Source organism: Narcine bancroftii, chromosome 2, assembly GCF_036971445.1.
Source record: "Narcine bancroftii isolate sNarBan1 chromosome 2, sNarBan1.hap1, whole genome shotgun sequence".
Classification (NCBI taxonomy): domain Eukaryota; kingdom Metazoa; phylum Chordata; class Chondrichthyes; order Torpediniformes; family Narcinidae; genus Narcine; species Narcine bancroftii.
Genome location: NC_091470.1, coordinates 335,199,866 through 335,225,718, shown reverse-complemented (window position 1 = coordinate 335,225,718; position 25,853 = coordinate 335,199,866). Strand labels below are relative to the sequence as shown.

Sequence of the window (25,853 nt, the reverse complement as noted above, 5' to 3'; positions counted from 1 at the left end):
TTGATGCTCTGTTGGCCCCAGTTTGATTACAATAACAGTAAAAGAAAACCAAAATCTTTGCTTCTGGCTGGGAAGATGCCAAACAAGCTGGGTCCAAGCCTTCAGCATCGGCTTCAGCCAGAGTTTCCGACGGTGACTCCATTCTCAAAAATGGGTGAGGTGCCGTCTGCACTGACGAAGTCGCCTCGGGCTCACTGGCAGGAGTGGGGACCGCAGTAGGGGACTAGTGGCAGTGGTGGGGAGGTGTCGCGGAGATGGTGTGGAAGTGGTCTTCTTTTGTAAGCACTTTGGTAAGTACTAAACTAAGCCTGCGTCCTTGAGGTGAGCATGTGTTGATATTCAGTGAGGAGGAGATATTGTTTCCAATTCATTCTGACTGTGATCCTCCAATGAGAAAATGAAGGATCCAGTAAGGCAGTCAAAGGTGTCCCATTTGAGAGGACAAAGGATGCGTTTGAGAAGAGAGGGGACAGTAAAAAGCAGGAACATATACAGAAAGGCTAGCGCAACTTATCATGACATCAGTTCAATATTATGTTATTTGAGGAAGCAAATTTACAATTATAGGGATTACTTGCCCTAGTCTGAAAAGATTTTATACAAGTTTAATTAGTTTCCGATTACACTGAGGTGTCATGTCAGCGCTCAAAAAGCCTGCAGTTGTTGCTGTTGTTTAACTGATGATACAGATATTCTGCTGATGCTACTGTGTTGCTTAGTTCCATATTTCCAAAATCTGAAAAACTTCTGGTCCCAAGCATTTCTGATTAGGGGCAATGGAAATCCACCAATGCTGGACGACTATTGTTAGACACTGATACAAGAGGCATCAGATGCTGAGCACTAATGAAAATCAGCGGCAAAACTGGTCAGTTGAATTAACGTAATATGTCATCATCATTATGTGACTAAACATAGTAAATTCAATAAAAGTTAATTTAATGCTTCTCCAACTTCCTATGTGATAATCCCTATTTTTTTCAGGAAGTAAACCATTGAAAATAATTGTTGTCCAGTGTAATTTGCACTATTTCTTCAGCTTTGGAATTCCCCCTCTAAATCCCATACTTCCTATTCTTTCTCTTCTAAGATGCCCCTTAAACCAATCCCTTTTGATCAAACTTTTAATCTTCTGCCTTACTATACACCTGAGGTTCAATGCCAAATTTTGTTTAATTGTGCACGTGTGGAGCCAGAGATGTTAAATCATTTTAAAACTGCTACATAACTACAATCTCTTGGTTCCTTTGGTATTCTTAATACAATTCTGACACCTTTGAAGCTGGCTACATTTATGTAATTATGAAACAATATAACAAGGACTAATGCAGTTAATAAAGATAGTTTCTCAATTGGCACTTACCCTCCATTTAAAGTAGGTGTAAGACCGAATAGTGTGCATAGCCCAACAGACATAAGAAGGGAGCTAAGAACAGTGGCCACTGCTGCAAGTGCGAGACCCCATTTTGATTTCACCATGTCAATCTTCCCTGCAAAGTTACGACATATTATACAAAAGGAATAAAACAAAACAAAAAATGTTAACAAACTCCTCTTTTGAAAGAGAGAACACTGAGGCTATATGGTGCTATTTAATATTATAGCTACAATGAATTGAGATCTAAATGACAAACTCATAAATATTGAGTATCATTTAGAAAATTTTGGTAATTTGAAAAAGCTGAATTGATACTTTTAAAGAAGAACGTACATACAAAAGTAATTTAAAAAATTTTTTAAATGAGGAGTCAAAACGTTTATTGGGGAGATAATACCATGATGATGATGGAAAGGCAAATGAGATAAAATGATGCAAAGGCAGCGTGGTTGGCGTAGCAGTTAGCACAACGGCTTTACAGCACCAGTGATTGGGACCAAGATTCGAATCTCACGCTGTCTGTAAGGAGTTTGTACGTTCTCCCTGTGTCTATGTGAGGTTTTCCTGGGGACTCTGGCTTTCTCTCACTGTTTGAAACATATCGCGGGTGTAGTTAATTGTGTGTAAATTGGCCGGCATGGACTCGTGGGCCAAAAATGGCCTGTTACCATGTTGTACGTTTAAATTAAAGAAGAAACTCTGGATGGAATGAAAACTTTAAAAAAAAAACTTGGAAATGCTGGAAACGTGACAAAGAATATTCTGACAAAAGGTCTCTGACATGAATTGTCTGTTTTTCTATGCACGGTTAGGGTCTAACCTACTAAAGTTCTTCCAATATTTTCTGGATGTAATGGGTTTGATGAGACTTATGATCTCATCTCAAGCTGACTTTGTCATTAGGAAGTACTGAATGATTAGATACACCAGAAGCACTTCGTCAGGTAATAACAGATTCCCACTTGCAATTTGTCAGAACCCTACCCTTGCATCATTTTATCACATTTGCCTTTCCATCATCATTATGGTATTATCTCCCCAAGAAACGTTTTGACGTTATTTACTCAACCAGTCTCATCTATTCATTGGAGAAACTAGAAAGAAGGGTAAAATTAGGAAGTCAGCCTGGACTCTCATTCATTGAATGAGAACCAAATAAATCAAATGTTTACAACAAATTTTAATATAAGTTAATCTGAAAGTGAAAAATTTGAAAGACTGGCAGTTCTGTGATTCTCCAACATCCTTATTTACTCAATATAATTTTTAATTCTTCAACTATTTGTTTTAAAGCATCCAAAATTCATTGCCACTGCTCTGCTAGCAGTGAGGAGTGATGAAATCCACCACCACTCTCATAAACATCATAGCTCCAATCTCCAGTTGCAGGGGCAGAAGAATTACCATCATTAAGGGTGACTGACTCATGTTTCCAAGGGGGCTTTTTAAACATGTTGTAGACCAACATGCGTTTACAAAGTGCAGAACAAAGCTCTAATAAAAATGGAAAATACTGGTCAGGCAACCTTTATGGAGAGAAAAACATTTCAGATCCACTGATTTCCATACTATTAATGCGTGTTTTTTTCATTTAATCACAGTGTCAACAGAATCCTGTGTTTTACCTCCACACCATTAAGTATTCTGGAAGTTCCCAGTTTTATTTCAAAGTGACAGGCCTACTGCATTCTCCCAACAAGATTCCAAATCACAACTTACTGGTCGAGAAGTAAATGTATGCAAAAAGAATTATGTATGTAGTGACCAAAGGAATCAACTCAGCAATGCCAATTTCTTCTTTAAAATGGACATGGACTATCTGATCTTCCCTCAATGTGCTGTTAGGACTTGGATGAAGCTGCTTCAGTCTCAATCGGAGACTCTTTAGAAATCTGAAAAAGGCCAAAATTAACCAAGTTGGATTTTGTAAAGCACACAACATTTTTTAATGTGCACAAAGTAACTGTGATTTATTAGGGCATATTAATCATAAATTTAGCCTGCATTATTCCCTCACTCTGCAGAACATGATCGAAAAACCCATTTTATAATTTTGACAAACAAGTACATTTATTTGTAATTGGACATAATTGATTTGAACCATTAAGATATTTTAAAATAAAATTATAACTTTTGAAGAAGGGCTATCTCAGGATACCTTGAAGAAGGGGCTCAGGCCTGAAACATTGGTAATACATCTTTCCCTCCTAATGGACCTTATAAGACTGGCTGAGTTCCTCCAGCATTTCTGTGTTTTGAATATAACCATTCATAGTCAGGGTGAGAACAACTGTAAACTTGAGGAACACATGATTTTCCTCTTGGACAGCCTTACATCTAATGACATGAACGTTGATTTTTTTTCTCTAATTCTAGGTAACCCCTACCCCCTATCTGATTCTATTGTCTTCATTTCTTCTTTATCTACTTCTGTACTTTTTTCTTTTCTCTCTAACATTTTTCTTTGCCCCCCCCCCAACAACTAATAGTTTCTCCCTCTACCTGTCTTTTTACCTCCCATACCTTTTGTCCTATAGCCTATTATCTCTGGGCTCCTCCACAGCCTCTTTCCCCCTTAACATTTGCAATTTTACCTTTTTATCTTAGTCTTGATATTGTTCACTGACCATTTCTACCCATGGACGCTGTCTGACCTGCTGAGTTCCTCCAGCAATTTTTTGTCTGCTCATACATCCAGAAATGATGCTTTGGTAACTGGTGTTAACATTCTCAAACTGAAGACCTAATCTGAATCCCATTTTCAAAGAGTAGTCTTGGCTAGCTTTCACTTCAACAAAATCAATATTATTCAGGAATGGAGAAAACAAAACCATTTGTGTGGAGCTGCATCAAAGCATTGGAGAAAAGATGCCACAGGTGCCTAACCTTTTATCCGGAACTCTGAAAACCGGCAACATCCAAAAACTGGCACTTTTTCGGAAGATGACATATGCTTATCAAAGATGGAGTTTGGCGCTAAACATGACGACGCGACGCTTGCAACTCCTGTGTATCCCATCACATTCCGCATCAATAATTTGCGGTATCATCACCTAATAAATGGACCTTCATGGCATGTGCCGTCGCTAATTAGCGTGATTATCACTTTATAAGAGCCCCTCCTTGTTTAGCGTCATCGCCACCTGCCCTCCCAGTTGACACTACCAGTTAGAAGCTCTGTGAAGCCTATGAAAATGGCAAAAAGAGCTGCAGTGAGATGGAGAAAAGGAAGTGTCTTTCATTATCGATTGCGTAGAAGGTGGAGTTATTGCAGAAGCTTGATAATGGCATCTAACGGAAGATTATGGTGTGGGATCATCCACCATATATGATTTGAGGGAACTGAAAGAACAGTTGTTGAAATCTTAAAGTGAGAGTGACAACCACAGAATGATGAATAAAAGGAAAATTTTGCATAGGGCAAAAAACGTAGATATTGACCAAGTGCTTATTGAGTGGGTGTGACAACGGCAAAGTGAACACATGCCACTGACTGGTCTGCTAGTAATGAAACAAACTCAAAAATTCCATGAAGAATTGAACCTTGAGGGTGAGTGTGAATAGTCACATGCTTGGCTGCAATAATTTAAGTGTCACAGTATAAAATATCTTAAAATCTGCAGTGTTAAAGCTGCTGCAGATTATGCACTTGGAGAAATGTTACTGAAGCAACATTAAAACATGCTTGGCATAGATTTTGGCTGTCAACAATGTTTGATGAAAATGAGCCTACAGGTGAAGACTTTGAAGGTTTTCATGTCAGTAATGAAAGGAGGATGATCATTAACCTCATTACCTTTCCCAAAAGTGTTGCAGCAGAAAATGTAAACATGTTATAGACAGCTGACGTCAAAGAAATACTGAACATTGACAATGATGCGTCCATTGTACATTCCTGGAGTGATGGGGAAATTGCTGAAATGCTGTTACATATCGATAAGCATGAGTCGAATAGTAAAGAGGATGAAGGCATTGTGCGCACGGGTGAAAAAATGTCCATTAATGATATGGCTGAAATGTGCGATCAGTTAATTGGTGGGATGGAACAACGTTCATTTATCAGTGAATATGAGATTATGGCTGTTTATTGAATTAAAGAGAGTTCATTCTGATGCGATGTTTGAGCTGTTAAGTGTGTTTACTGCATTTGTACTGTTTGAGATGTCTGAGCCAGTTTTATTTTGAAGTTTTACTTTAAAATAAAAAAAGCATGCTAGTGATATTATGGTCGTTTATGTTCTTTATTTATCTAAATTCATTTAACACCCTGCGCCCCCGTTTTGTGTGATTTTGCGCGATTTCAAAACATTGCATTTGCTTAAAGGGACCGTCATTTCAAAATGATTCTGAAATCTGCAAGATTTCGATCAATGGCAGGTGTCCGGTCCCGGATAAAAGGTTAGGCACCTGTATTTCCTCCATCATGCATTTGAATAAGTAGATCAAATAAATGATTATCATAGGACTTAGAAATTATCATTGTCAAAAATGTCCCATAAATTCAAAGCTAGGGAATTACCTAAACTTATGTACCAAGACAATGCTTCTGAAGCACTTCGTTAATTGTACAACATTTGTAATACTGAAAGGGATGCAAAAAGGCACTCTACAAATGCAAAACTTTTTTAATAAATCTTACCTACTGTAAATAAAAACACAAAAATACTGGAGGACATCAGAAGGTATTTCAACATTCATAGGAAGCAACCAATGCTTTGGCCGGAGTCCTTCTTCAAGGTATAAAAAAAACAGACAGGCACCTGAATAAAAAGGCTGTAGACAATGGGGGGAAAAAATGGCAGAGGGAGGAGCACAGGCCAACAGACAAAAGGTAATTGGACATGGATAGGAGTACAGGAGTGGAATGGTGAGGATTGATCAGTGCAATTGGACTTAAATTAAGTCTTATTTAACTAAGTCTAAATCTCACCTTTCTTGTCTGCCTATCCAATGTCCAATTATAACTTTTTGTCTGTTGACCTGTGCTCCTTTCCCTGCCTGCCTGCATTTTGTTCATACTTTGAAGAAAGCCGCAAACTCGAAACATTAGTTATATATCTTTACCTCCTATGGATGCTGCAAGACCTGCAGAGTATTTTTGTGTTTTTTACTACAATCATAGTCTGCAGACTTTCGTGTTTCACAACATTACCTTAAGTGGTGAAATACGATGCAGATGCTATGATTGTAGTAAAAAACACAAAAATGTCATGTAACAAAAGTAAAATTTGTTACAATGAATAGGAGGAAACATGAATGAATACTGTCCCTTTCAAACATAAATATTATTGTTTCTTTTTACAAACAAGTTTTTCTTTCGGTTAATGTGAAGGAGTCACAATGCATTAAAAATTTTCACGCACCAATGTGCTTCCATCTGACAACAATGTACACATACTGTTGAAAGTTTCAACCTGTGAAGACAAGTGGGGTTTGCTTTTAATTTACAACATCCATACTGAGATGAGACTCATTAGCTGCTGACATCATCCACAGCAACTGGAAGTCCTGTGATATATGCAGCTCCTATTTCTCAAACCTTAGTGGAAAGTGGATTCTTCAGGAACGTTGAAGCTCTTCCTTAACTAGGAGGTGTAAGTTTACAACTATTTGTACCTTAAATGTTATTGCACGTAATATTCTGGATGAAAATGAAATAATTTCATCCTTAATACAATTTCTTAACATCTACTGAAAGTTGTCAGGTTGTCTATAAAAATGGACTGAAATATATTAAACAAAGTGTCGGTATTTTGAAGTTAACGTGCATTTTGGTGATTATAATCTTTTGTGTCCAGTTTTTCTCTCCTGTTGCCATTTTTGTCCTAAAGTGGATCTTTTCCCCAAGATCTGCTTCTTCCCGCTTGTTTTCATTTGCACCCCATTAGTAAGCTCCTGATTCCTTTTACTGATCTGAATATGAGCTGATACAGTTTAACAGTTCTCTTTTGTTCAATCTTGTTTTCCGTTCACCAGTCACAATTGTCCAGGCTCAGCTTTCATGTCAAGCAATCTCTCTGCAGAACACTACAGGTAACTGTGTGAATTCTTGTCCATAGAGAACAGCAAAAAACCAGTTCAGCTTACTTCCACATCCCAGCACCATGAATTGAATTTTGTCAGTAGGGGAAAATCTGAATCTTTAGATAATGATCTCACCTTGAATGGTACTCCTGCAGGATGAGAGTGATAGCATAGGAGACCACCCTCTTGCGATTGTGCAAGTTGACTCCACTGTGCTTCCCTGGGACTCCGAACAGCAAGTCTACACAAAAATTAAATTTGAAGTATTATTTCTGTTAGTATCAAAGGTAAAAAATCCATTCTGAAAAAAAGTGTGGTCTCATTACAGGTAATCTTATTCCAAACATACTTTCACTCTGGCCGAATGTTTGTAACTTTTAATATTCAAGCAGGTCAAAGCTGAAAATATTTCCAAAAATATTCTATTTTCTGATCTAATTTTTCAGATCTTCAGGTTTTCATTGAGCTATGGCTAATTCTTTTTAATAAAGGCAGATGCAAAATTTACCTGGTGTCTCAGCCATTTCTTCATTATAATTTCATGTTACCTCTACAGGACTCTCATTTATTTTTGTTCCTTTTTTCCCCCTTTATACAGTGATGGAATTCTTATAAATTTATGTTTTATCCTAATTTACTCTAATTTATTTTATCCTCTTATTAGTTTTGGTCATCCTTCCAAAATCATCCTTTCTGCTCTTGAGGTCCTGAAGTCCAGCACCTCCAGACCTTTTTTCCCTCCAATGACAACAGGACTCTTGAACCTCACCTTTCGATCTTAATCACGAACTTCTCTGACACCACAAAAAAGACCTCACTGCAGTATTGAAAGTGCCACTTTTTTCTTGCACGACTATAAGTGTGAATATTTATCATTAAAAAATTTATTATATTTTTCAGTACAGTAATTTAATGTATGCTATTGGAGTTTTTTTTTAAATAAAGTGCCCGTTTGGTTGCAGCAAGAATTTCAGTACAGTACTTGTGTGCGTGGCAATAAACAAACGATCTTTTTGGCAACAAACTAAGCTTCTTTTGCTCTTTTCCTTCCTAGTTCGCCAAGTTGGATCACTCATTTTGGGACTTTTCTCTGATAATTTGTATCACAAACTGATGAAAAATATTCAACTTGTAATAAGGTCAATTTTTCTTTCTCTTGATGCTCTCTTACCTGTTAAATACTTATAGCTTTTTCTAATTTGAAATGTCAGATTTTCATATCTGCAATATTCCATTCTATTATCGAATCTAATTATTGATCTACACGAGCCAAGGTTCTGTTTTCTGATGGACCTGTGCTTCTCTCAAAAATTCCATCACATTGTGATAATTGTTTCCCAGAAGAACCAATAAACATAAAAGATTTAAAAAAAGAGAAGGGAGACTTCCTAAGGCCATGAGCTACTTTTACTTTCAAACAATATAATTAAAGTTATTTAGCAATTTATCTCAATATTTTGCATGATATTGCCAAGTCAAGGTGGCTGCTATGATATCATGTAATGCCATAATAGGGTGAAAAAATGGGAATGGTGATCATTAAACAGGAAGAGGAAAACATATTGAGGGAATTAACTGAAGGTGCCGAAATGCTCATGGCTATGGCTTTGTTAGTGTGGGAAAGGAAGCCCAGGTCCAGAATTTGGTGATACATGGTACATCTGCAGGATTGCAGACAGAGGGACGAACCATATGATGCACAATTTGAAGATAAACAGCTACCTTTGAGTGAAGCAGATGTTTGCAGAGTCTTAGGTTCATGTTGGTGAATGGTGCCAAGGATATCTGGATCAGAATCAAAGAGATCACGACTGTTTTTCCAAAAGTTTGCAGGAGATACAAGGAGACAGCTATGTTCAGGAAGGAGACTCTGTAACTTCTTTAATCCAGGAAGTAGATCAGTGACCTGGAGACAGATGTTTTCTAGGCTTTTCATGCCAACACTGTTAATAATAGAATACAAGTTACTAGCAACTTCCAAGAGCATTTTTTTTGCTAATAACAAATGGCATGGTTTGGTGTTAGAGCTCTGGCACCATGGTGATAAAATGTAGCACTTGTGTGAATGTAATGTTTACAATACAGAAAGGTACAGAACTGTGAGATATTATTGATTTATTTGTTTTTTAAGAGTTATTGATTTCCTCTAGGAAGATAGTGTACAAAACAGTACAGCTCAAAAAGTAGAAATTAATTCCCTACAAATATTACAAAATAGAAATAGCCATTCATCTCTTCAATCTGTCAACTCCCTACAGATCAACTTCTTCCAATCCATTCCCCGCCTCTTTCCATGTAGCCCTCTAATTTTTCTTTTACCTTTATCAATTTCCTTTTAAAAGTTTGAATAAACTCTACTTCCACTACCCTTTCGAATGTTGTTCCAATTAACGGTAACCAATCTCTGCACAAAAATTAGCCCTTCATCTCTAACTTAAAATGTGTTCTTTGACCACCTGCCAAAGGTAACATTTTCTATCATTCTGTAGCAGTCCATACAATGTAACATTGTGTAAATTGCAAATAAGAAGCATGAGCGTTGAAATTAAGACACAAAGTATAAATAATCAAATCCTTTCCCACCTGTCTTGAAAGACATGATTTTGTACTTCTTCCACCAACTGAAAGACTTTTGAAAGAGGGGCACGGAATACATCCACAGCAATTAAGTTTTTGTTCCAAGGGGAAACAATGGCTTTCACAAATATCTGTTGAATATATGCAACTGGTGGTCCAAAATACTATAAAGAAAAGAGCAGAAATTCACATGACAATTTGTGGACCAACTGAATGAAAAATAGAGACATACAGGAGACTGCAGATGCTGGAATTGGAAGCTAAACACAATTTTCTGTACTCTTTCCCATCAACACCCTAACCATGGGTGTATCTAGGATATGGCAGACAGGGCACGTGCCCTGGGCATCACTTGAAGGGGGCAGGGTGCCACTGTCCTGGCCTTGCCACCCAATATCGAACTCCTGCACCATCACCGATCCTCACCTTTCGCCTCCTGCTCATCACCCACTGAACCGACTGCTGATCTTGTCCCTGCTGCGGCACTGCTCGAGTAAGCCCAACATCTAACTCCCGAGCCCAACGTGACGCCCAACCACCTCACTGATCCTAGCCGCAGCTGTCCGTCACCTCCCCCCATCTCACTCCCGATACCTGACCACGTCGGCTTCACTGATCCTACCTCTCCTCCACCCCGCACAGGAGTCATATTATTTATTCCCTTCAGCAGAGAAGGATCCCCCTGCCTCTGTGCTATGTCGGAAATTGATGCCAAGAAAAATCCCCTGGTTAGAAGGCATCGAGGGAAGACCTCTGGCGCTAAGTGCGCATCAAGCGATGGCGGACCTACACTCCCAGAATTCTGTGCAGCAGAGAACCCCTTCATGAGTGCTTCATGCATACAGTCTTTTCATTACACCAAGTACACTGGGATTTGGGGGCTTTAAAGGAAAAGGAGGCTAGTTCCTTGCCTGCCCAGTGTCTCTCTCTCTCTTCCCCACCCCCCCATCTTTCTCTCCCTTCCATGTCTGTGTGTTGTGTGTGTGTGGGTGTGTGTACATAGACTTGTCTATCTGTAGGTGCTTTCACACAGCCATTACAAGCCAGCTATTGTACGCCTTTACAACGCTTCACCTATCTTCTGAACGCTCTGGAGCTAGCTTGGGGGATCATTTTTGATCCTTCTTTAATCCCCCAAGCCTCATAATATGAGAGGCAAAGCATTGTCTATGTGAACAGTGAAACCGTCTTGCCTGGTCCAAAAAGAGTGTCTATGTGTACCATATTTTTTTTAGTGTTTTTACGGGTAAACATTTAAACTCGCTTTCAACAATCAGCTCACCATTTCACCTTCTGCTGGCAGTACTCAACATTTTGAGGTGGGCCCATTCTTAATATAGAATATCACATTTATATCATATCACAAGTGGGAGGTGAACTACAGAATTAAGTTTTAAAAAATCTGTCAGAGATGCAGTCATGTGATTTTTCAGAGGGAAACCACAACGGATGGGTGGCGGGCTGTTAGTGCACAGCTGGGGGGCTGTCACAGGGTGGCTGGCGAGGCTATCAGGCCATGGCAAATCGCTGAGAGACACGACGAACGACCTCAGTAAATTCTGGGAGGCTGGGTGAAATAATTGTAATAGAGTTGTTTTAATATTTGTCTATGCATATGTATAGTTTCCTGCTCATTATTCAAGATGAACTAAATCACATAGGTGTAGGAAGTTAACTTGGACAATATCAAGGGGAAAAATGCAGTACAACTTCATCTTTCTAAAAACATTTCAAAACAGTAGATTAATCTATTGAATGACCAGTTAGAGAGAGAAAAAAAAACTCTGGCAATGCAGCAGCAAAGCTCGAGTGATCTTTATAATTATGGGGTCACTTGGGAACTGTGAGGACATTGGGCTGAGAACTAATGCCAGTTCTGTGATCATACTGGGTAAAGAAGAACAATTAGGTACAGTAACAGGAGGGAGGTGCAATTTCAGTGCTTGCCTTAGGCGCTCTTTTCCCTTGAAACGCCACTGCCCCTACCCATTCTCATTCCTCCTCCTCTTTGGTTTTGGGCTCCATCTCCACCCCCATTTCCCTACTGAATTCTTCCATTTTCTCCTATTCACTGCTTCCCCACCCCCCACACACACACTTCCTTTCCATCTGGCCTCTCTTTATACCTCCATTCTCACCTTCGCTGCTTATCAGATTGCAGGACTGGAGCACTCGCCCACTCTATCATGTGCGACTGATTTCCCAATACATGCTTCCTGTACATTGTTGTACTTGTGCAATCAGATGACAATAAACTTGACGTTTGCTTGTCTAGTCCATAGATTCTCAAGGTGGTGCGTGGGAATATTTGGGTGGGGTGTGGGTCTTAAGAATATTTTAGTGGGAGTAGGAATATTTTGGGAAATAATTTAAAAGTTGGTTTGAAAAAAATAAACTCGTTATGTTGATGTGAAAGATGTGACTTAGCAAAACTGTCAGTAGAACACAATTGTGGCAACTTCCAAGTAAAATCATTGTTCTTTTTATTTTCAAAACATGTTTTTCTCTGTTGTTTCTCTTATTTTAACATTAACATTATAATTATATTTTTTCCTAATCGCTCATTGTCATCCATTTCAAATTATCTCATTGGCGACAAGGATTCCAAATGATCTCAACAAACATGTCTCTGTCCATACCCCTTTACTTTTTCAGTTCAGAAGTGAGATCTGTATCTGTGTGTCTCTTTGTGCACTAGCTTATTGATGGGGGGACGGGGGACCCCAGAAAGTAAAGCATGAGGCTAGCGCAGTTTTGATGCAGTCTCCCAGCTGCAAGCAGTCGAAAGAATCCTTTGTCCCGGCGTCATCAAGGAGAGCAGTCTCCTGTGTAAGAGTGGGGACCTTGGGCTCCTGGGCAGGAGCAGGGACCATAGTTGGGGCCAGCGGCGGTGTGGAGGTGTCAGGGATCGGCGGTGGGGAGATTTCATGTACCAGCGACAGCAGTGGGATGGGGTTGTGGATCAGCAGCGGCAATGGGGACCAGCAATGGCTGAGCTACTGTGTTGTTTTTGGGGTTTTTTTTCGGTTTTGTTCCATTAACCAAAAAAAAACCCCAATAACCAAAAAACGTCCGGTCCCAAGCTTTTCGGATATGGGAAACCATATTGTATTTGGAAGTAAATAAAATAGGCTGGTCAGCATTGTTTTCTTCAGTGTTTTCTTCCGTGTAGATCTAACCTAACAAACAAGTGAAATTGTTTTGAGGAAGCAACAAGCAGGTGAGACAAATGAGTGAAAGTGTATCTTGTTAACTTGGATTTTCAGAAGGTCTTTGACAAGGTGCTGAACATAAAGCTGCTTTCATGATGGGAGCTGCTGGTATCATTGGAAAGGTACTAGCAAGAATAGAAAACTGGATGGCTGGCAGAGGCAAAGCATTAAGCATAAAAGGGGCCTTTTCTGGATAGTTGACAGTGACTAGTGGTGTTCTGCAGAGGTTGGTATTGGGTTGACTACTTTTCACATTAATGATTTAGATGACAAATTGGTGGCTTTGTGGCCAAGTTTGTGAAATGATATGAAGGTGGATGGAGGAGGAAGTAGCGTTGAGGAAACAGGGAAGCTGCAAAAGGACTTAGACAGATGAGAAGAATGGGCAGAGAAATAAATGGCAAATGAAATACAATGTCAGAAAGTGTAAGTCATGCACTTTGGTAGAAAAACTATTTTCTAAACAGGGAAAAAAATTGAAAATTACCAGATGCAAAGGGACATGGGAGTCCTCTTGCAGGATACCTTGAAGGTCAACTAGCAGTAAAAACGCAATACTGGAGAAACTCAGCAGGTCAAATGGTGTACTTTATATAGCAAAGATAAATAACCAACATCAGATAGACTGGACACAGACTGGAACATCACTTTGCTGAGCACCTTCACTCTGTCCACATCATTGTCAGGGATTTCCCAGTGGTCAATCATTTCAATTCTGCACCCCACTCCCACACTGGGATGTTAGTTCACGGCCTCAAGTACTGTCAAATCAAGCCCATTTGTAAATTGGAGGAGCAACACCTAATATCTTATCTGGGCAGTCTCCAACCAAATGGCATTCTCAGGTTTCTGCTAGCCCACTCCCTGTCCTCCCTCTCTTCCCCATTCCTGTCTTCTTTCCTCCAGCTCTCCAACCCCTTCCCTCCCCATTCACAGAGCCATCTCACTGCCCCCAAGTTTTCTGGTGCACCCTCCCTCTGTTATCCACCTATTACACTTTCCTGCCTGTGCTTCTCCAATGCCCCTTACCCCCACCATTTTGCTCGGGTATCTGCCTACACTTCTCTCATATTTCGATGAAGGGCTTAAGCACGAAACATTATCTTTGCTATATAAAGTACACGGTTTGCCTGATGAGTTCCCCAACATTGTGTTTTTACTTCAATTGTGGTGTCTGCAGACTTTTGTGTATTTTACTCACGTAAACTTGCAGATTGAGTCAGCGGTGAAGAAGGCAAATGCAATGCTGGCATTTATTTCAAGAGGAATAGAATACAAGAACAGGGAAGTGATGTTGAGGCTCTATAAAGCCCTGCTGAGACCTCACTTGGAGTACTGTGAGCGGTTTTGGACTCTTATTAAAGAAAGGATATGCTGACATTACAGAGGGTTAAGGGGAGGTTTACAAAGATGATTCCAGTAATGAAAAGGTCATCATACAAGGAATGTTTGATGACTCTTGGCCTGCACTCTTTGGAATTTAGGAGGGTCTCATTGAAACATTTCAAATGTGCAAATGCACGGACAGAGTAGATATAGAAAGATGGGAGAGCTGAGGAGCAGAGGACACAACTTCAGGATTGAGGGTGTTAGAACAGAGATGCAGAGGAATTTCCTTTGCCAGAGGATGGCGAATCTGTGGAATTTGTTGCCCATGATAGATGGCACTGGCGAAGTTCACAACTCTCTGCAGCCTTTTCCTGGCTTTGCCTATTTCTGCTCTAATGTCTGGGACCTCCATGTCAATGCAATCATGAAGAAGGCTTGCCAACCTCATTCAGAGTTTGAAGGGATTTTGTATGTCACCACAGACTCTCGCAAATTTCTATAGGTGTACCAGGGAGAGCATTCTGACTGGTAGCATGATATGGAGGTGCCCGTGCACAGGACAGGAAAAGGTGACAGAGTTGTGAACTCAGCCAGTGTCATTATGGGCATTAGTCTTCACTTCATTAAGAACACATACAAGAGATAATGTCTCAAGAAAGCAGCCTCTATCATCAAGGACTTTCACCATCTAGGCCATTTCCTCTTCTCACTACTAACTTCAGGAAGGAGGTACAGGAGCCTGAAGAAGACCAACACTCAATGGTACAAAAACAGCTTCTTCCCCTCTGCCACCAGATTTCTGAATGGACCATGAACTACATACATTACTTCACCTTTTCTCAACTTTTGCACTAATTTATTGGTATTTATTTTTGAAATATGTAATTTATAACAATTTTGCACCTGTAATGCTGCCACAAAACAACAAATGTTGTGACATGTTTATAACAATAAATTATGATTTGGTGTTATGGTCTTAAGTAGATTATTTTCAAAATGGGGAAATAATTCAGTAAGCATCAGTCCAAAGGAAATTGGAAGTCCTAATGCAGAATTTCCTAAAGGTTCATTTGCACATTGATTTAGTAGAAAAGAAGGCAGATGCAATGTTATCATTCATTTTGTGAGGAGATAGAATATAAAAACAAGAAGGTAATGCTGAAGTAATGCTTTATGTGAGATGACATTTAGAGTACTGTGAGCAGTTTTGGTTCCCACATCTAAGGAAGGGCATGCCGGTGTTGGAAAAGAGTCCAGAGGATTACGAGAATGATTCTAGGAATGAGTGGATTAACATCCAAGGAGCATTTGATGGCTGTGGGTCGTAACTCTCTGGAGTTTAGAAGGATGAGGGTATCTGAACATTGATGACCTCAGGCTGGTTAGGGAAACAGAGGAAGTCATAGACAGGAGTTACAGCCAGGTGGTCAAGCCAGGGCCACGGGAGGAGGAAAGGTGGGTAACAGTTAGGAGAGGGACAGAAAAACGTAAGGTGTCAGAGAGGAGCCCTATGACTGTAACCCTCAGCAATAAGTACGCCTCTTTGAGTACTGTTGAGGAGGACATCAAAGTTGGGGGGAGCAGCAGTGGCTGTGCATCTGGCATGGGGTCAGCCCCTGTAGCTCAGAAAGGTAGGGAAAGGAAGAGGAGGGCAATAGTGGTAGGGGACTCCATAGTTAAGAGGACAGATAGGGGATTCTGTGGACGCAGCAAGGAGAACCGGATGGTGGTTTGCCTCCCTGGTGCCAGGGTCCGGGATGTTGCTGCTCGTGTCCCGGATATCCTAAAGTGGGAGGGACAGGAGCCAGAGGTCGTGGTACATGTAGGTACCAATGACATAGGGAGGAATAGAGAAGAGGTCCTAAAAAGTGAGTACAGGCAGTTAGGTAGGGAGTTAAAAAGAAGGACCGCAAAGGGGGTAATCTCTGGATTACTCCCTGTGCCACGTGACAGTGAGAATAGAAATAGAATGAGGTGGAGGATTAACACGTGGCTGAAGGGGTGGAGTAAGGGGCAGGGTTTCAAGTTTCTGGATCACTGGGACCTTTTTTGGGGAAGATGTGACCTGTACAGTAAGGACGGGTTACACTTAAATCCCAGGGGGATCAGAATCCTGGCAGGGATATTTGCTAGGGCTACGCAGGATCCTTTAAACTAGAATGGTTGGGGGGAGGGAGCAAAATAGTACAGAGCAGTAAGGAGAAGGTTAGAATGCAAACAAAGAAAGTTTGTAATAAGTATTTGAATATGAATGGGAAGGTTATAGAGAAACGAAATGCTCTGGAAGAAGATGAAGGGCAATTGGCAGGAAAAGGAAATAATGTTGTTATTAAAGATGAGGGAAAACAGGGATTAAGAATTGGGAAATCTCTGATATTCATATATTTTAATGCCAGGAGTATTGTAAAAAAGGTGGATGAGCTGAAGGTGTGGATTGAAACTTGGAAGTATGATGTGGTAACGATTAGTGAGACATGGTTGCAGGAGGGATGTGATTGGCAGCTGAATATCCTTGGGTTTCGTTGCTTTAGGTGTGATAGAGTCGGAGGGGCAAGAGGAGGTGGTGTTGCATTGCTTGTCAGGGAGAATATTACAGCGGTGCTTAGGCAGGATAGATTAGAGGGCTCGTCCACGGAGGCTATTTGGGTGGAACTGAGGAGTGGGAAAGGAGAGGTTACACTTGTAGGGGTGTATTATAGACCACCCGGAGGGGACCGAGACCTAGTGGAGCAAATCTGTAGGGAGATAGTGAATATTTGTGATAAGCACAGGGTTGTAATTATGGGAGATTTTAATTCTCCACATATAGATTGGGAAACACATTCTGTGAAAGGGCTGGATGGGTTAGAGTTTGTGAAATGTGTGCAAGATAGTTTTTTACAACAATATGTAGAGGTGCTGACCAGAGAAGGAGCAGTGTTAGATCTACTGTTGGCAAATGGGATGGGTCAAGTGACGGAGGTTAGTGTTGGCGAGCACTTCGGGTCCAGTGATCATAATGCCATCAGCTTCAATGTCATTATGGAAAGAGATAAGTCAGGGCCAAGGGTTGAGGTTTTTGATTGGGGAAAAGCTAGATTTGAGGAGATGCGAAAGGACTTACAGGGTGTGCATTGGGACAATTTGTTTTATAGGCAGGATGTAGTAGGGAGATGGAAGTCTTTTAAAGATCAGATTTTGAGAGTGCAAAAGCTTTATGTTCCTGTTAGGTTAAAAGGAGGGGCAAAAGGTTGGAGAGAGCCGTGGTTTTCAAGGAATATTGGAAACTTGATTCGAAGAAAAAGGGAGGCGTACATTAGGTATAAGAAGCATGGAATTAAGGAGATGTTTGAAAAATGCATTGAATGTAAGAGGAATCTTAAGAGAGGAATTAGGAAAGCTAAAAGAAGGTACGTGGAGACTATAGCAAGCAGGGTGAAAATTAATCCAAAAGGGTTCTACAAATATGTTAATGGTAAAAGGAAAGCGAGAGACAAAATTGGTCCCTTAGAGAATCAGAGTGGAAAACTGTGTGTGGAGCCTAGAGAAATGGGGGAGATATTGAACAGTTTCTTTTCTTCGGTATTCACCAAGGAGAAGGATATTGGGATATGTGAGATAAAAAAAGCAAATTGGGTAAATATGGAGAATATAGTGATTACGAAAGATGTAGTGTTAGGAATATAAAGGTGGATAAGTCTCCGGGACCAGACGGGATCTTTCCCAGGACATTGAGAGAAGTAAAGGAGGAAATAGCAGAGGCTCTGACGGTAATTTTCCAAATGTCATTAGAGATGGGGATAGTGCCAGAGGATTGGCGTATTGCGCATGTGGTTCCGTTATTTAAAAAGGGTTCAAGGAGGAAGCCTGGCAATTATCGGCCTGTAAGTTTGACGTCTGTGGTAGGTAAATTAATGGAGAAAGTTCTTAGAGATAGTACTTATAAATATCTGGATAGACAGGGTCTGATCAGGAGCACTCAACACGGATTTGTGGGCGGAAGGTCCTGTTTGACCAATCTGATTGAATTTTTTGAAGAGGTGACTAGGAATGTGGATGAGGGTAGCGCGGTGGATGTTGTCTATATGGACTTCAGTAAGACCTTCGATAAGGTACCACATGGAAGGTTAGTTAGGAAGGTGCAGTCTTTAGGTATAAATTTTGAGATAGTCAAATGGATTGAACATTGGCTGAAAGAGAGAGGCCAGAGAGTGGTAGTGGAAAATTGTCTGTTAGGTTGGAGGCTGGTGACCAGTGGTGTGCCTCAGAGATCTGTATTGGGCCCATTGTTGTTTGTTATATACATTAATGATCTAGATGATGGGGTGGTGAATTGGATTAGTAAATATGCAGACAATACTAAGATAGGCGGAATAGTGGATAATGAAGAAGGTTTTCAAGGATTGCAGAGGGATTTGGGCTGCTTAGAAAAGTGGGCTGAAAAATGGCAGATGGAATTTAATGCTGATAAGTGTGAGGTGCTTCATTTTGGTAAGAAGAATCAGAACAGGACATACGTAGTAAATGGGAGAGCATTGATGAATACAGAAGAGCAGAAGGATTTAGGAGTAATGGTACATCGTTCCCTGAAGGTAGAAACTCATGTGAATAGGGTGGTGAAGAAGGCTTTTAGTATGCTGGCCTTTATCAATCATTGCATGGAATATAGGAGTTGGGAAGTGATGTTGAGATTGTATAAGGCGTTGGTGCAGCCTAATTTAGAGTTCTGTGTGCAGTTCTGGTCGCCTAATTATAGGAAGGATATAAATAGAGTGGAGAGAGTGTAGAGAAGATTTACCAGAATGTTACCTGGGTTTAAGCATCTAGAGTACAGGGAGAGATTGGGCAGATTAGGTCTTTATTCTTTGGAGTGTAGAAGGTTGAGAGGGGATTTGATAGAAGTATTTAAGATTATGAAAGGGATAGACAGAGTGGATGTGGATAGACTATTTCCGTTAAGAGTAGGAGAGATTGAAACAAGAGAACATAAGTTAAGAGTTAAGGGGCAGAGGTTCAGAGGTAACATGAGAGGAAACTTCTTTACTCAGAGAGTGGTAGTGGTGTGGAACGAGCCTCCGGGAGAAATAGTGGCGGCAGAGTCAATTTTATTACTTAAGAAAAAGCTGGACAGGTATATGGATGAGAAGAAGGTGGAGGGTTATGGTCATTGTGCAGGTAGGTGGGACTAGAGAGGAGTGTTTGGTTCGGACTAGAAGGGCCTAATGGCCTGTTTCCGTGCTGTAATTGTTATGTTATGTTATTATTATGAAAGGGCTGGATGGAGTGGGTGTGGAAAAGAGGTTTCCAGTAGTAGGAAAGTCTGGAACCAGAGGGCACAGCCTCAGAAACAAAAGGACATCCGTCAAGAACATAGATGAGGAGAAATTTCTCCAGCCAGAGGGTTGTGAATCTCTATAATTCATTGCCACAGACAGCTGTACAGGTCAAGTCATTGAGTATATTTATAGAAGAGGTTGAGAGGTTAATGATTAGTAAGGGAGTCAAAGATTTTGAGGAGAAGGCCTGAGAATGGGCAATACATCAACCATGATTTGAAGGGATGAATGGACTAATTCTACTGCTACACCTTATGAGCTTATTACTGAGAGAGTATCAATGAGAAAAATAAATCATAACATGAAACATGACTAAAATTTAAATTGATAATTAATTTAATGCAAGTACAGAAGGTTATAATTGAAAACAAGAAAACGTCATCAAACATATTTAATTAAAGTTCATTATAATAATGACAATGTGCATTTTTGGGGAGTAAAGATTAAAAAGCTACAAAGACACTACAAGTCGTGACACTGAACTAAGCGAAGTAGGAAGATTTCAGGTTTAACTTCTGTTCTTGACATTTATTTTCGAGAATTGCTTTGGCAAATAAAAAGGCAAGAATTACCTTTGCATCTTGGGCAAAAGATCTGCAATTGAAAGGCACTAATTGGTAATGAGTGAAACTGCCGCATGTGGATGCTATTTGAGTAAACAGTTGTGACTTGACAGCGAGTGTTAAGAGTGGAAATTAAGCAGCGTTCTCACTGGATCAAATTCTTTTATTACGTCACATTTACCTAGCAGTATACAAGTATATGGTACAGAGGAAAAAATTATACTAAATTAATCCAGTAAGGCAGTGACAAAGAATTTCATCTGAGAATTCAAATGATTTGTCCTTTTACTAAAAGAACACAGATTACATGGGAATACAGTAAAATCCCTGTAATCTGGAATTCAAGCAACTGGCAGCCTAAAGCTAAAGATGGAGGAAAATAAATAGGTTAAAAAAGGAAGTTTAAAATTGGTGCGCCTCGTCCACACAACACACAATCTCAAGCAACTGGAAAATTCATTTATCCAGCATTTACCAATCCACATAGGTGCTGGACACCAGGGGTTTTCCTGTATCAGGGATCAGCAATTTCTTATACAAGATTTTTTTCCATATCATTCAGTAACAGCCTGTGAGTCTCATACTAATACACCGTAAATACTCATGTAAAAGTTGAATTTTGTAGATAATTTTTTAATGTTTTATTTATGGAGTTGACTATTACGTGGATACTACTTTTGAGGGGCTGAAATTCTCACTAGAATCCAAAATACCATATCAGTAGCAGAAGTCCAAATGATCTCTAAATGAATAAAGAATAAAAACACAATATATTAAAGTAATAGTTCAGAGTCTGCGCATCAAAACTCATGTCCTACCATGGGAAGGTTGGGACCATAGTAAGTATCTGTGTTGTTGGAGATGTTGTGCGCTCCAATGGGTAGCCATCCAGGGCCGAAGTGAGAGCCCACATTCAAGGCATCAGGAGTTACAATTAGCGGGCAGCCGAGGTTTTGAGAGCTCCAGCCTGCAGGCACCCTGGGCCAAGGTGAGAGACTGGGAAAATTCCAGATTTTTTTGGCCAAAAATAGGGGGTCAACTTTTACACAATCATTTCTGGGAACAATTTTAAATATTCCTTTAGCCAATTAAATTGCCAACTGCAGACAAAATTAGGTTTGTTTATATTTACTTGGTTATATTACTTTTTTTCTAATCTGCCAAAAAAGTTTTAAAACACAAAATAAATGCTTTCCTGCAAAAAAAAAGCAGTTAAGCCCATTTTAATTAATCTAACCAAAGTCTATAATTGATAACAACTTACCCTGAAATGTTAAAAACTTCCTTACAAGATATGTAATCGTCAAAGAGTTCAACATTGATAGAACTTACCCAATCTGGTCTATCACTCTGCTCGATTTGGTCTGCATTTGGTTCAGTTGGGGGCACAGAATAATCCTTTATAGGTGTGGTAAACTCCACTGGCCCTGTTCCTGGAAGAGGTAGCTTCAACAAGGGATAACTATGATAAACCAAAACAATAAGCAATCAAAGTACTTTATATTGTTTCCATTTTGATCACACCAAAGGTTTCATCAAGATTTCTCTTCAACATTTAGCATTTAATAATTATTCCACAGTGATAGCTATGTTTATTACCAAAAATGTCTTCACTTGGGTAGTAAATTTAATTGCAAGCTTGATAAATCATTAATATATAAATAAAATATACCGATTTAAGATAAAAATGTTTTATTTATAACTATTATTTTTCCTGTGTAATTCATGTTGATTAATCATTTTTAATTAATGTCCATATGTGTCTTACTGCTCACGAAATAATGTGAGGGGTTTGTAAATATTTTAAGAGAAGTGGGAGGCCCCATGACGTGCTGCCTGGAAACCCTATTTTAAGCTAGTACATTTCCACTAGCCTTGAGTTCCCTTGATTATGTGACTGCAAGACAACGTTCTTTGATGTAAAAACAGTATATTCTGCCTTTTGATGTTCTAAGTTTGCATAATCTCATATAAGTGTATATGTTTGATTAATGTACTAGGTTCTAAATATTGGTGCCATAGGTCAGCAAGAGTTCACAGAGACAGGAACTGTGCAATCACTTGGGCGCCAACCAAAAGAGTTGTAAAAATGTATAATCAAAGCTAATGGTTTCAGTATGCTGGTGCCAAAGTCAGAAGAAAGGGATAAAAGCAGGAACTAACTTGACCATAGGCTGAGATCAAATTAATGAAAAACAGCAGAGAAGTCATAAAGAACTGTACAGGTATACAAGCAGAAAAGTCTGACGGGTTGGCAGACTCATTTACTGTAGGGCCAGCTGCTTGATTGCAGTGAACCCTGTGCTAACTGAGTTTTCAAGTTTTGCAAAACTAATAAAGTGGTACTCTTAATAGTGATGCAATACTGAAATTTGTTCTAAGGTTTGGAAAGTACAAAACTTTAACATTCCAATACGAATATTGTCTGTATTCTGGACAGATGTTGGGTGCACAGCTAAACCATTCTGCACAGATGTCAAATTGCATGGCCAAAATCTAACAATAATTAAATAATTTATGTACCCTCCAAGCTAATAAGGGGTTTGTTGAGAAGAATGAAATGTGACAGTAATGCAAATAACCCCTCTAAAAAATAGAATTTGTTTTTCTTTTCACAAAATAGTCACTAAAGAACACCAACATTCACTTTTAAAGTACCTTTCAGAGCAAAGTGAAAGCCAATAACTTCAAGGAAGAATCAAATTTGACTCTGAAGCTACAACTTCAGATATTAGGGCAAGAATTAGAAGTCTGAACTAAAAAGGCAGGCATTCAAATATAGTTTGGGGAGAGGAGAAAAGAAAAATGTTCAATACCCAAACATTTTCTCAGGGTAGGTAGCCATGGAGTGCTAAACCTAAAAGGGCATAGATTTAAAGTGAGAGAAGAAAACTTGAGGGGCATCTCTTTCATACAGAGAACGGTGGGCATATGGAAATAAGATGGCAGAGGCAGGTACAAATGAAACATACAAAAGACAGGCAGGTGGTGTACTTCTACAGAAATTGTTTAAGTTCTAATTCAACTTTATTATCATCTAACTGTACATGTATAACCAGAAGAAACAGTAATTCTCCGGACCTTGACATATGTGTGTAGACACACACACACAATTTTGAATTTGTATTCAAACAATCCACATATAATTAAAGTGCACATTCCAGATTTTAACAAGATTATTTGTATACATTTTGGTTTAACCATGTATAAATGACAGCACTTTTTATGCATAGTCCCCTCATTTCAGGGCACCATAATGTTCAGAACATTTGGCTTCATAGATGTTTGTGAGTACTGAGGCTACATACGTTGCAAGATACAAACCACTAGTTTGCCATAGAAAGAATGGCCAGATTGTCAAGTTTGTCAAGAAGTATTTAAAAGAGCCTGCAGAAAAAGGTCTTGTAGACAGATGAGACCAAAATGAACCCATATCAGAGTGATGGCAAGAGCAAAGTGTGGAGGCGTAAAAGAACTGAAGATCCAAAGCCTACCACCTTTGCCGTGGTTTGCACCTTGCAATGTTGCCTCTGTATTTCTGTTCATGAAGTCTTCTGCGGACAGTAGTTATTGACACATCCACACCTGCCTCTTGAAGAGTGTTTCTGGTCTGTCAGACTTATGCTTGGGGATTTTTCTTCAATATGATGAGAATTCTTCTGTCATCAGCAGTGGAGATCTTCCTTGGAATATTAAGCTCTTTCCAATTACTGAGCGCACCAGTAGGCTCTTTTTTTCTTAATGATGTTTCAAACTATCGATTTTGGCGATCTAAAGGGTTGAGCCATGTCTCTTACTGTTTTATTCTTTTTTTCAGCCTAATTGTGGCTTCTTTGTCTTTCAATGGCACAAGTCTGGTCCTCATGTTGAAAAGTGGCAACTACAGACTCAAAGATGATCAAAAGCTTAAAAGTAAGCCTAGCTCTCTTATACCTGCACCAATGAAGCAATTAACCATACCCGAGTACTCACAAACACCTGTAAATCCAAATATCCCAAACATTATAGTGCCCTGAACTGAGGGGACTATGCATAAAAAGTGCCTTAATTTCTACACAGGCAAACCAAAATGTATACAAATAACCTTGAATAAAATCTGGAATGTGTACTTTAATTACATCTGAATTGTTTGATTACAAATTTAAAACTGTGGAGCCCAGAGGCAAAAAAGGAAAAAAAAAAGTGTATTTGTCCCAAACATCATGTAGGGCACTGTATACACAATATACAAGATATATATGTATAAATATTATGGAATAATTTACTCAGTTTCATTTATAAGAGACTCAAGGTTACAGGATACTGTTCATTAATCTCACAGCCTGTGGTAAGAAACTATTTCCTAGTCTGACAGTCCTGATTTTGATGCCCCTGTACCTCCTTCCTGGGTAGCAGATCAAAGATACTGTGTTATGGCTGGTACAGATTGCAATAATTCTTTGAGCCCTATTGAAGTAACACTCTCAGAGAATGTTGTTAACAGAAGAAAGGGAGATCCCAATGATCTTCTTGGTTGCTTCTCTGTACTGACCTCCAGTCCAATACTTTGCAGCTGCCAGACAGGACACCCTTGATTGTGCTCATGTAAAATGTCAAGATGGGACCTGGTAACGTTGCCCTCCTCAACCTCCTTAGAAAGTGTGGGCACTGTTGCACCTTCCTGCCTAATTGAGTGCTGTTGGTCCAAGATAGGTTGTTCATTAAACGCCCACCAAGGAACTTAGAACTCTCTACTCTCTCTCCACAATGGAGACATCGATGCGTCCAGAAGAGCGTCCGACTTTCATCCTCCTGAAGTCCACAATCATTTCCTATGTCTTGTTGATGTTGAGATTCAGTTTGTTGTTCCCGCACCCTTTGATAAACCTCTGAAAGTCCTTTCCGTAATATTGCCGATGGGGCCAACAACTACAAACTTGATGATTCTTTTTGAACTTAGGGATATGGGCCAAATGCAAGCAAAGGGACTGGCTTAGGTAGAGAATGTAGCATGGAAGAGTTAGGCCAAAGGGCCTGTTTTTATGCATAAAATGTGACGGAGATATTCCCTGTATTTGTCACCTTCCCTTTTCTGATCTTATGTTTTAAATTTTGCAGTTTTGCTAAAGTCATTGACCAAAACATGACTGTTTCTCTCCCCAAATGACATGCTGAGCATTGTTTTTGATTTGGATATCTGGATCACACACCTGTGATAGGACAGAGGTGGAGGGGGTTAGGACCTTCAAGTTTCTGGAAGTTAACATATCAGAGAACTTCTCCTGGAGCCAGTACATCAAGGTAACCATGAAGAAGCCAAATCAACACCTCTACTTGCAAAGAAATCTAAGGAGATTTGGCATGTCATCTAATACTCTATTGAACTTCTATAGAAGTACTGCATCACATACTGGTTTGGAAGCACAAGTGCACAGCGAGACAAAAGTCTGAATAAAGTGGCAAACCTAACCACTGA

The 25,853-nt window shown here is 39.6% G+C and overlaps 1 protein-coding gene across 5 annotated transcripts in view; it reads right to left on the bottom strand.

Moving 5' to 3' along the window:
- The window catches only part of scap (SREBF chaperone), a 141,750-nt gene that overhangs the window by 54,814 nt on the left and 61,083 nt on the right, over positions 1-25,853 (bottom strand). For all 5 annotated transcript variants that reach the window (XR_011352477.1, XR_011352478.1, XM_069922149.1 and 2 more), the window contains exons 3-8: positions 21,731-21,860; positions 9,986-10,143; positions 9,125-9,345; positions 7,538-7,643; positions 3,098-3,270; positions 1,364-1,490 (exon numbers count right to left, since the gene is read on the bottom strand). Coding sequence is in view for 3 of the 5 variants with exons in the window: in XM_069922149.1 (XP_069778250.1) it covers positions 1,364-1,490; positions 3,098-3,270; positions 7,538-7,643; positions 9,125-9,345; positions 9,986-10,143; positions 21,731-21,860 (915 nt within the window). In the remaining 2 variants the exon portion in view is untranslated. The remainder of the gene's footprint in view (positions 1-1,363; positions 1,491-3,097; positions 3,271-7,537; positions 7,644-9,124; positions 9,346-9,985; positions 10,144-21,730; positions 21,861-25,853) is intronic.